This window comes from Nyctereutes procyonoides, unplaced genomic scaffold (assembly GCF_905146905.1).
Source record: "Nyctereutes procyonoides isolate TBG_1078 unplaced genomic scaffold, NYPRO_anot_genome, whole genome shotgun sequence".
Lineage (NCBI taxonomy): Eukaryota > Metazoa > Chordata > Mammalia > Carnivora > Canidae > Nyctereutes > Nyctereutes procyonoides.
The window spans coordinates 56,623,943-56,636,367 of NW_026575049.1; the positions used below are offsets into that span (position 1 = coordinate 56,623,943).

A 12,425-nucleotide genomic window follows, 5' to 3' on the forward strand; every position below is an offset into this window, starting at 1 on the left:
TCTGGCGGCCGCGCACCGGCGGCTCGTCTCCGGCGGCGGCGGCGGCGGCGGCGGCGGCGGCGGATGATGGTGGCGGCCGGCGCCCTGGGCTGTGTCTGTGCGTCGCCGCGGAAATCAGCGCCCGGCGCTGCGCCCTGAGCCCTCGCCCTCGCAGGTCCTCCGCAGCCCGAGTCTCGGCGAGGACAGACCCGGCGCGCAGGGGCCGCGGACCCGCGCGCGGGGGGGGGGCCCGGGGGGCGAGTGGGGTCGGCTTATCATGGCGGATCGGACAGCTCCCAGCTGCCAGCTCCGGCTGGAGTGGGTGTACGGGTACCGGGGTCACCAGTGCCGCAACAACCTGTACTACACGGCCGGCAAGGAGGTGGTCTACTTCGTGGCTGGGGTCGGGGTGGTTTACAACACCCGAGAGCACAGCCAGAAATTCTTCTTGGGACACAACGACGACATCATCAGGTAGGAAGGGTTGGCCTGGGGTGCTGGGGAGGGGGTGGGTGTGCAGACTGGAAGTGGGGGGGTGGGGGTGGGGGGAGAAGGACGACCAGCCCGGCTCTCCTGGGGTCCGATCCAGGAGCCCTCTGGAGTAAGGGATTCGCTCTGGAACTGCATGGAATTAAGGGCTGCTGATGCTCAGGCTAGGGCACAAACGGGGAGGGGGGGCAGAGGGGGGTGTGCAGGTGGGGAGGGAGAGATCTCTTTCCTCTTTATTCCCCTGGAAGGCTTTTGCATCTCTAAGGAGTTGAGTGTCCGGATGCTTTTTGGGTGTCCCTTCCTGCTACAAGTGGAAGAATCCAGGGTAACCATCTAACACTTCTTCCTGCCCTAACTAGGTAAATGTAGGACCAATGATCTGAACGGTGGGTGTCATCTTTGGCAGGCTCCTCAGTAGGTTCCTCAACACGCAAGAGGATTTAAAAAAAAAAAAATCTAGAAGAAATTTTGCTACAGGTAATCTGGAATCTTCATCCCAGATGCTTTGAAGCTGGAAAAATCTCTGCAACCGGGTGGGGAGTTTGTTCTGCAATATTTCAGCTGGCAGTGTTTTAATGACAAAAAAACCCCCACATATTTATGAACTAAATGGAGACTCCCACAACATCACTGAGGTTATAAAAGGCTGGCAGCTGCTGGACCACAAAATCCTACCAGTCAGCTCACCAAATGACCAACATCTGGTAGTGGGTGGCCAAGACTGATTAGAAAAACACAACTGCATAAATAGCCATCTTAAGGGGCCTTCCCCCCATTAAACTGTAGAGGGACATATTTTGATTCTTGGCCCTGTCCTGTCATCTCTGGACCAGACGCATTTTCCTCCAGCTCTTGTTAGCTGCTTCTGTGACCCAACAAGGTGTGGTCCAGATGCTGCTCACAGGAAATCCCATTCAGCCTTCCGCAGTTAAGGAAGATTTCCGTATGGGAGCCTCACCCACAGGGCAAATGACTTGCTGAGGCTAGAACTGCAACTGACAGACCATATTCGTGCCTTCCAAACTTGTATGTTCCTTGCTGTATAGAACAACTTCTATCGCATTTTCAGAATATTGCCACTGGTGCTCTAAGTTTGCCTTTCATGATGAAATAAATGGTTATATGGTGTAATGTTAATGGTTTTATTTCTCCTTGGGGAGAATGATTTAAAAGTCTCGCTTAATCCCCCCCTTCTAGTGTTGAGCTTGCTCTGGATCCCCTTTTTTTTTCCTGAGCCCTAAAGTTGAAAAGCTGTTAGAAAATATAAACACTTAATATTTGAAAAATACAGTAAGATATATATATATATTTTAAAATCTTGGCTTTTAGAAAAATGAAGATTTTAAGTATTAGGAGCTCTACTGTTCCCAGGATTTGATGGAACTTAATAATGTAAAACTTTCTTCATGTCACATATGAGAAAATAGCTTTTTTCTTTGCTCCCCAATATAATAATGGTTGTGACTAGGGCATCCCACTTGGTTCTGTCCTGGAGATTTTGCTTCTCTAATTGCCAGGCTGATTATTAAAGTCACAGGTGCAAATGATTAAAAGTGACTTGTGAAAAGGTTAGATGTTTAAAAATTTAAACCCATTATGTTTTTGCTCTTTTTAATGTGGTGCTTTCCATTACACCATCCAAATAAGATGTGGTCCTTTGGGAGAAGGGAGAGAGTGGCAATTAAACAGGAAATTCTCTGGGGTTAAATAATATTGTTGTGACAGTTCACTGAATTACTTTGAGGGTTTGAACTCCTCATCTTCATCTTTTTTTTTCTCTAATAGGAGAAAAAAGAAAGAAAGAAAAATGTACTGTTGAAACTGATGATGGGAAAAGGGTGGAGTTGCAGTAAACTGCTGCGATGACAGGCAGCTGGACTAGTGGGATTGTGATGATATATGGCTTTAGTTAAACACTCAGATTTGAAGAAAAGGTGAATGAAGTTGTTTGTAAGGCTGGCTGCAGAAAGCCTCAAGTGATGAAAAGAAAAAAACATAGGATTTAGCTTCTGGTCTTTTATGAAGGTAATTCTATCATTACACAGAATGGTGGCAAGCCTACCTTGGAAGACTGGACTTTACTGCTAAATTTTTCATGATATTTAGTTGGGTCTGAGTATGTACAGGTGAGCAGAATACTTTAATATCCATATATGTCTTTGTACAAAGGAATGAAGTTAAGTCCAACAGATAAAAAAACCCAAATCACAGATCATTATGTAATTAAGGGCTATAAAGTTCGACTGTTTATGCTGTTATTTTTTTTTATCATATATATGTATTATATATATGTATATATATGTATTATAATATATATATATTATTTTCTGATGAACATAGTATGCAAACCACATTTGTTTTTGGCCTTAGTATGTGGGATTCTTGACTGCCATTTCTTTCATAATTTTATTCCCAGAAACATATTGAATATTTAAAATTAATATTGTAAATTGTTGGGAATATTTATGTATTAACTGTGGATGTGAACAGGAGAATTATGGTCTTTTATCTTTATGAATTTCAACTCGTGTTCCTGTTACACTACTAATTTTCCACTTAACATAATGCGGTTAGCTATTGAATGAGGAGGACTATAGCTAAGCTTTCAGAGCAAAAATGTTTGGGGTTTTGGGAAACATTACATCAACATTCAAGCTTCTAACTCTTGATTCCGTCGAAGGAGATAATGTAAGTAACTGCCTATTGGCTTTTGCCTTAGCTTGAAAGCTATATTCATAGTGTGTATATTTCCTACTGCTTTATTTGTCGTGCTACTTTCCCCAGAATATTAACTAGAAAGCAGCCAAACAAATATTGATACCACACTCCGTTTTATAAAACCATGTGATCCTTGAGATCACGATGAACTTTAATAATAATGTAGGATTTGTCAGAGCTCACTAGAGCTTAGCATATGTGCCTTCCTGATTTGACAGACTATGTGTTTAAGTCATATTTTTTTAAAATGTTGATATGTGAAGCATAATGTGATTTATGGGCTGTGGAGGCTTAGTTTTATTCTTTTGAATGATTACCCTTCAATACAGATAACAGATTAGAGGATGATGCCTGTTTCAGCCCTGCTAGCCCTGTGACAGGGCAGGTACACGCTAGGAGCAGCGTGTGCTCGCAGGCTAATAGGACTCAAATCAGGCTTCAAGGCAAGGCTGGTAATAGAGCCTGGTATATTTACTAACTGGGTTTCTACTTCAGGTAGCAAATCATGACACGGCTGGAGTAAATGAAAGAAAAGGTCATGAACACATTTTGCTGTCTGTCACCTCCCTTCCATTTTCAGTGACTCCACCTAAGACGTTTATCTCTTGACTCTGGATTGGTATATTGTTTCTGACTAGTTCCCTGCCTCTATTTTCCTTTTTCTTGTTTTTTCACTCTCTATCACAAGGGAAGTTTTTCTGCCCTCTTACTCTTTCTCTGGGGAAGGACTTTGCATTGACTTTGACCTTGCACACACTCAGTGATGAACCCCACTGTGCTGTTTACTGGAGTCATCTGAATGAGTGACTTGACCACTCAAGGCCTTGTTTATTTGTGAAATGGGGATAATAATACCTGAGTTGCAAATTATGCAACTTGTAGTAATGTATAGAAATGATTTAGCCTGGGGCCTGATCATGAGCTGGTATTCAATAACTGCTCTTTGTAGTAGTATTAGTAGTATTTAATTAAAAGCACACATTTACACCAGAAATAAAACAGGTTGTTCATTGTCCACCAGCTGAAGCTCAAACTCCTTAGCTTTCCATTCCCTCTGGCCCTAACCCATCTTTCTACCCTTATTTTCCTTTTTTTTTTTTTAAGTATAAATTGTTTGCTTCCCACTTGCCATATAAAAAGATGATCTTTACTCTGATCTTTCCTGCATCATACTGGAATGATTTATCTCCCCATCAACACTTCCCCCCAACAATGGCAAAGCAATGAATTGTCAGACAGACCTGATTTTAAACCTAGATCCACCACCAGTTGGGCGACTTGGGGTAATTACTAAACCTCTGTGAGCCTTAGCTATCATCAGTAAAACAGCTTCTTATCTACAAATTGGAGATTTAGAGGTATCTGCCTTATAGTTTGTGGAGATTACATACAAGGTGCCCCACAATGTTTGGCAAACAGTAAGTGCCCTCCACAGGGAACCTGTTTGTATCCACGCCCTGTGTGGCCCCATCTGCTTCAGCTTCACCAATCCCATGAGACCTCATACCATCCTTAGATGAAGGCGTGTTTTGCACTCCTGAAGTTTTGGGTCTTTTGTAACCACTGCTGCTCACTTAATATGTAGCACTTAGTACCTTTCTTTCATTCTGAATATTTTCATTTGTAAGTGTATATAATAAGATCTTTGAGGATGAGAATAAATTTAATAGAGCCAATATTTCTTGAGTGCAGACTCAGCACTAAGTGTGTGTACAGATTTATCTCATCCATCCTCTTAACAGCCTCTCGACATTGGTACTATTGTTAGCCTCAATTTACTGGTGGGGAAACTAGGGCACAGTGGGGTTAAGGATCTTGCCCATGGTCACTATTTAACAGACTATAGAATGGGAATTGGAACCCAAGTCTGTCTGATTCCAAAGCCCAAAATTGTTGCTTCACTGTTTCTAAACTTTTTTTTTTTTAGAAAAAAAGTCAGTGTGGTCCCTACCACTGTGTCTTATTTCTAACCAGAACTTAGTGAGCATTTTGCTTTTTGTAACTCTAATTTTCTGTCTGGTGCTTATCAGTTTATCAGGAATATTTGAAGCTGATTGGTAGAACTCAGTCAAGAAGTGGAACTATGTTCAAGTTCACTTCAGGAACATTACCAGCTTTGAAACAATGACCTACTAGAGATAATTTTAAAAATTAAGTCTCAATTGTGACATGGCTAAAGTAACAGGGTGCTGCAAATATAATTGAACTTGTTGAATTTGAATAGAGGGGTCTAACAGCCATGGCTGGGTCTAGAGTGTGGAGTAAACAGGTTCACACGAAGGCCTGGAAATGTGATTTCATAATCTTTTTTCTTTCCAAATATTTTATCCATTCATTCATGAGAGACACACACAGAGAGGCAGACCTAGAGAGAGGGAAAAGCAGGCTCCCTGCAGGGAGCTTGATGGTGGGACTCGATCCCTGGCCCAGGATCATGCCGTGAGCCGAAGGCTGATGCCCAACAGCTGAGCCATCCAGACATCCTATATTCAGTCCCTTGATCAGTTTGAATAAGGGGAACATGAGAGTGACTATAAAGAACCAAACCCATATTGAGTTGAGTACCTGTTCTGTGCCAGATACTTATATATATATGTATGTGTCTGTATATATGTGTGTGTGTGTGTGTATATGTATGTACGTATGTGTATATCTATGTCATTTCATTACATTTCTCTCTCTCCCATCTCTGAGAAGTAGTCTTCTTATTTCACTCTGTGCAGGAGTGACTCTGAGAGGAAAAAGGCTCTGAGAAGGAAAGAGATTTAAGCAAAGTTACTCAGTAGTACCATTGACCGTTTGTTGGAGCCCGTTTATTTGCAAGAGCCTGAAGTGAATGGTTTTGATGGAGGTTAATGATCTGTTCATAAATGATATTATTATTGTTCTTATTAATAAGCTACAGTCTATTTGGTGATTTTTATTAAGATTTATTTTCTCCCTAAATTGGGAACATTTTACTTGTTTATTCATCAAAACCTCATTTAATCTTTAGAAGGTACCAGATACAGGGAGTGTAGCAGTGAACAAGACCACGTTCTTGCCTCAATTCTGGTGGTGGAGGCCAACAACGAATGAGCAAGAAGACATGGTGACTATAGACTGTAAAAAGTACTGAGAAGAGCATGATCATAGAGAGGAACTGGGTTGGTGGGAGCTACCGGCCATAGGATTCCAGAGCAGCTCTCTAGGCTGGTGGCATTTAAGCTGAGACCTGAAGGATGAGAAGGAGCCAGATAAGTGAAGACGGCATGGCAGAGGAGAGGTTATATGCAAAGGCACCAGGGTGAGAAGGAATTTGGTGTGCCCAGAATTCTGGTGTAGATATGCAGAGAAAGACCAAGGTCATTGTAATTCTCATCCAGGTCATTAATGCCTCAGGGGTCTTGATACCATATGTCCTAGATTTTCCTGGACAGTCACAAATATTCCATTCAATTATTGTTATAGATATACTTGTTCTTATCATATCGTGGGTCTCTATTTTTAATTCAGAATATATGACCATGTTTTTATTTAGAAAGAATGGATACTGTATAACGAGTCATTGTTTGGCCAACATTGTACAGGAATATACTTTCTTATAAAGACTGATATTGGCCTCACAATCAACAGTCAATTAGAATGTAGATTATACTGTGGCAAGTGACAAACTGTTCCGTGGCAGCATCTCTAAGCAGAGCTGTCCTAAGACCTCTCCTACTCACAGGGTTTTGGATCTGAACAGTTTTGCAATGTAGGTGACATTCTTGCCACCTAAAAAAAGGAAGCTACTGAGAAGGCTGACTTGCTGGCTTTGCTTCTGGGACTTACTCTTCCTGAAGCTATATGGAAAGCCATCTTTAATTCACAAGACTACACATCTTCAGCAGTCAGGCTTTCCTGGTAGGTTTGACCCAAGTTTGTCACATGTGGATTGGTCTAAAATGTAATTAAAGTGTTTGAGAGCAGAAATTTCTTCTCACATATCATTTTTTTTAGGAATCACCTGAGCACTTGCTAAACTCTAGCTTTCAGTCAGTAAGTCTGGTATGAGGCCTGATAGTCTGCATTTCTAACCAGCTCCCAAGTGATGGCAATGCTTCTGGTCCACAAGCCAATTAAGATTTTAGGGACCTCACTGGTATGTTTTAGAGCTCACTAGACCAGTGTTTTTTTCAACCCAAATGATATTGTCAGCTAGCAAAATAGAATTTTAATAATATATATAATCCATACATTTATTAAATTCTTAAATTATGAGATGCCTGGGTGGCTCAGTGGTTAAGTGTCTGCCTTCGGCTCAGGGCATGATCTTGGAGTCTGTGATCAAGTCCCACATTGGGCTCCCTGCAGGGAGCCTGCTTCTTCCTCTGCCTATGTCTCTGCCTCTCTCTCTTTCTCTGTGTCTCTCATGAATAAATAAATAAAATCTTAAAAATAAATAAATGAAATAAATTCTTAACAATTAATTTTTTTATTAGGATGGTGCCTAGACCTGTGTTCTAAATTCTCCAGAAAGAACCAAGCAGGGGTTGATTGTAACCAGTTAAAGAGATGTTGAGTTTGGAAGAGATGAGCAATGGAAGAGATGTCCACAGCCTTTGTGTAGACATGTGTTTTCTAGTCCTTTGAGTATACACCTAGGAGTAGACTTGCTGAATCATATGGCAACTCTGTGTTTAACTTTTTGAAGTACTGCCAAATTGTTTTCCAAAGCAATGTAGAATCCTACCACCAATATCTGAGAGTGCCAACTCCTCCATGGCCTTGCCAACAATTGTTATGTTCTGTCTTTTTGATTATAGCCATCCTACTGGATGTGAAGTGGTGTCTTGTTGTGATTCTGATTTGCATTTCCCTAATAATTAAGAATATTGATCATTGTTTCATAATTGATGATCTGTATATTCTCTTTGGAGAAAATGTCTATTCAAATCCTTTGCCTATTTTTTTTCCTATTTTTAAAAAAATATTTTACTTATTTATTCATGAGAGACACACAGAGAGAGAGACGAGAGAGAGAGAGAGAGAGAGGGAGAGAGGCAGAGACATAGGCAGAGGGAGAAGCAGGCCCTCTGCTAGGACCCCGATGTGGGACTTGATCCCAGGATCCCGGGATCATGACCTGAGCCAAAGGCAGATACTCAACCACTGAGCCACCCAGATACCCCTCCTTTGCCCATTTTTAATTGTTGTTTTATTCTTAAGTCGTAAAAGTTCTTTGTATATTCTGGAAATAAGTCCCTTATCTGTTATTTGCAAATATTTTCTCCTATTCAGTGAGTTATTTTTTTCACTTTCTTAGTGGTGTCCTTTGAAGCACAAAAGTTTTCAATTTGATGATGTCCAATTTCTTTTTTTCTTCAATCCCTTATACTTTTGGTGTTAAATCTAAGATATCATTGCCTAATTTAAGTCATGAAGATTTATGCCTACATTTTCTTCTAAGAGTTTTAGCTTTGACATTTAGACAGATGATCCATTCTGAGTTAATTTTTATATTTGGTGTGAGGTAAGGGGAGTTCTACATCATTCTTTTGCATGTGGATATCTAGTTGTCCCAACACTATTTGTTGAAAAAACTGTTATTTTCCCTTTGAATTGTCTTGGATGTCTATAAGTTTTGAATTCCCCTAGCAGAGGGTCCATTCTTTTCATTTAGAAGACACTGAACATTTGGAGACCCAGAAACTGAATCATTAAAAAGATAACTTAGAAGTAATAGAAATCCGAGGCTTTGGTTGGTATACTACTTGAAAAGAGGGTGTTAGAAACTATAAGGATGTGTAGATTTTTATATGTTTAAAGAATATAACCATATTTATACTTTGAGGAACCAGTGCAGTATTTAGTAACTGCTGGTTTAGGGACCAGCAATGGTCAATACTTTTGGCTTTGTTTACTTCCAAAGAGTCTTGCTTTTTAAAAATGAATTTGCAGCCTTCAGCCTTGCTGCTGGAGACAGTTCTCTTGAGGCAGCCAAAGGGAAAGCAGAGAGAGTAATCAGAGAATGTGCCCCTTGACTTCTACCTCTTTTTCGGTTCATTCCTTTCGTCCCCCAGTTGGACGATCTCAACCCAGAAGTTGAAGTATTCCACAGTTACACACAAGTTTCTTTTGCCACCCCTTTTCCTATTATCATGAAAGAGGGGTGTGTGGCGGGCCAGCAATAACTCCCTGAGATAAAAGAATCTTTTTTCTGGACTGGTACTGCATAAATAGGTTGGTCAGAGAATTATTCTAAAGTTATTGAGAATTATTTTAAGGCATGAGGATTATTGTTAAGTGTAGCTGCTATGTAACACTGTCATTAAAACATTTTTCTGTGTTTGTTGTGAACTGATTTTATGGGTAAGAATAAAACAGGATCCGCAAAGCACAGGATGCCTTCTAAATAAGAGATGAGTTGCAAGAAATTGAAACTTTTTCAAAGAAATACAATTAAGGAGAGGATCATAAGATGACAAGAGAATCTTTGGGAACTCAATTATAGAGTAGGCTGGCCTTTCAGGCATTGCACAGTTATCAGGCAGGTATTTCTTTCTCTTTCCCTGGTTCTCTTGTAAGAATCACAGATTCTTACAGATTCATATCTCTCTTTCTCTCTGAATAATATATGCCTTAATTGTCTATGACTGCAGATTGGCTTCTTAACTCAGAGATCCATTTTGCACATAGTCACCCCCTCCAGAATTCATCTTCGCTCCTCAGTACACATGACCACCCAGCTTGGTCCTACAACACCAGTTGAATCGATCAGTCTTTTGCATCTTAATTCCAAATTTCCAGGAAAGAGAATCTAATTGGCTTAGCACTGGACAGAAGGTCCACCCAATCCAATTAGCTGTAGCCTCCAGGGTGGGGCCATGTTTCAGAGGGCTGCCCTGTTAAGAAATTTTATCTAATGGGCAACCCGGGAGGCTCAGCGGTTTAGCGACTTCCTTCAGCCCAGGGTGTGATCCTTGAGACCCGGGATCGAGTCCCACGTTGGGCTCCCTGCATGGAGCCTGCTTCTCTCTCTGCCTGTGTCTCTGCCTCTCTCTCTTTCTCTGTCTCCCATGAATAAATAAATACAATCTTAAAAAAAAAAGAAATTTTATCTAAGATAACACTATATGCAATGGGGAAAAACTCAGAGCTTTCCCCCGAAGGTTAGGAACAAGATAAGACTGTCCATTCTCACCACTTTTATTCAACATGGTACTGGAAGTCCTAGGTATAGCAATCAAACAACAAAAAGAAATAAAAGGTATTCAGATTGGTAAGGAAGAAGTAAAACTTTCATTCTTTGCAGATGACATGATACTATACATAGAAAACCCTAAAGGCTCCACTAAAGAACTACTAGAACTGATAAATGAATTCAGGAAAGTCACAGGATACAAAATTAATACATGGAAATTGGTTGTGTTTCTATACACTAATAACAAAGTACTAGAAAGAGAAAATAAGAAAATAATTCCATTTACAATTGTACCAAAAATAATAAAATACCTAGGAATAAACTTACCAAAGAGGTGAAAGACCTATACTTTGAAAACTAAAACATTGATGAAAGAAATTGAAGATGACACAAAGAAATGGAAAGACATTCCACGCTCGTGGATTGGAAGAACAAATATTATTAAAATGTCTACATTACCCAAAGCAATTTACAGATTTGATGCAATCTCTATCAAAATACCAACAGTAGTTTTCACAGAGCTATCTATCTTTACAATCCTAAAATTTGTATGGAACCACAAAAGACCCTGAATAGCCAAAGCAATCTTGAAAAAGAAAAAAAGTAGAGGTACCACAATTCCAGACTTCAAGTTATATTATAAAACTGTAGTAATCAAAATAGTATGGTATTGGCACAAAAAATAGACACATAGATCAGTGAAACAGAATAGTAAGGCCAGAAATAAACTCACAATTCTTTGGTCAATTAATCTTTGATAAAGGAGCAAGAATATGCAATGAAGAAACAAAAATGGTGTTGTAAAAACTAGACAGCAGCATGCAAAAGAATGAAACATCATACACAAAAGTAAACTCAAAATGGTTTAAAGCCTACCTGTGAGACCTGAAACCATAAAAATCCTAGAAGAGAATATAAGTAGTGGTTTATCTGATATCGGCCATAGCAACATTTTTCTAGATATGTCTCCTGAGGCAAGGGAAATAAAGGCAAAAACAAACGTATTGAGATTATATCAAAATAAAAAGCTTCTGCACAGCAAAGAAAACCACCAACAAAACTAAAAGACAACCACTGAATGGGAGAGATTTGTAAAAGACGTATCTGTTAAAGGGTTAATATCCAAAATATATAAAGCACCAAAACCCAGCACCAAAAACGCCCAAATAATCCAATTAAGAAATGGGCAGAAGATGTAAAGAGACATTTCTCCAAAGAAAACATACAGGTAGCCAATAGACACATGAAAAGATGCTCAACATCACTCATCATCAGGGAGATGCAAATCAAAACCACAATGAGATGTCATCTCACACTTGTCAGAATGGCTAAAATAGAAAACACAAGAGACAAGCAGTGTTGGTAAGGATGTGGAACAAAAGGAACCCTGTGCACTGTTGGTGGGAATGTGAACCCCACTGCTACTGTGATAAACAGTATGGAGGTTTCTAAAAAGTTAAAAATGGTGTATCCAGTAAATGCGCTACTGGTATTTACCCAAAGAACATGAAACACTAATTTAAAGGGATATATGTACTCCTATATTTGTTGCAGCATTATTTGCAATAGGTAAACTATAAAAGCAGCCCAGTGTCCATCAATAGATGAATGGATGAAGAAGAAGTGGTATAGATATAAAATGGAAATTATTCAGCTATAAAAAAGAAATCTTGCTATTTGTAACAATGTAGGTGGATCTAGAAGGTATAATGGTAAGTGAAATAAGCCAAAGAAAGGCAAATACCATATGATTTCACTCATATGTAGAATTTAAGAAACAAAACAGCAAGTAAAGAAAAAAAAAAGAGAGAGAAAGCAAAAGTAGACTCTTAACTGTAGAGACCAAACTGATGGTTACCAGAGGTGAGGTTGGTTGAGGGGATGGGTAAAATCGGTGAACGGGATTGAGAGTACGCTTACCTTGATGAGCACTGGGTGTTGTATGCAAGTGTTGAATCACTATTTTGTACACCTGAAACTAATATAACACTGTATGTTGACTACACTGGAATTAATATTAAAAAAAAAGAAAGATTGTCTAATAAGGGAGATATGGGCTGAGAAGGAACAAATG

General features: G+C 39.7%; 1 protein-coding gene across 1 annotated transcript in view; it reads left to right on the top strand.

Moving 5' to 3' along the window:
• The first annotated feature begins 256 nt into the window (after positions 1-256).
• Positions 257-12,425, top strand: part of EML6 (EMAP like 6) — a 265,284-nt gene continuing 253,115 nt past the window's right edge. The window contains exon 1 of the mRNA XM_055328998.1: positions 257-453. Within this exon, the coding sequence (XP_055184973.1) occupies positions 257-453 (197 nt within the window). The remainder of the gene's footprint in view (positions 454-12,425) is intronic.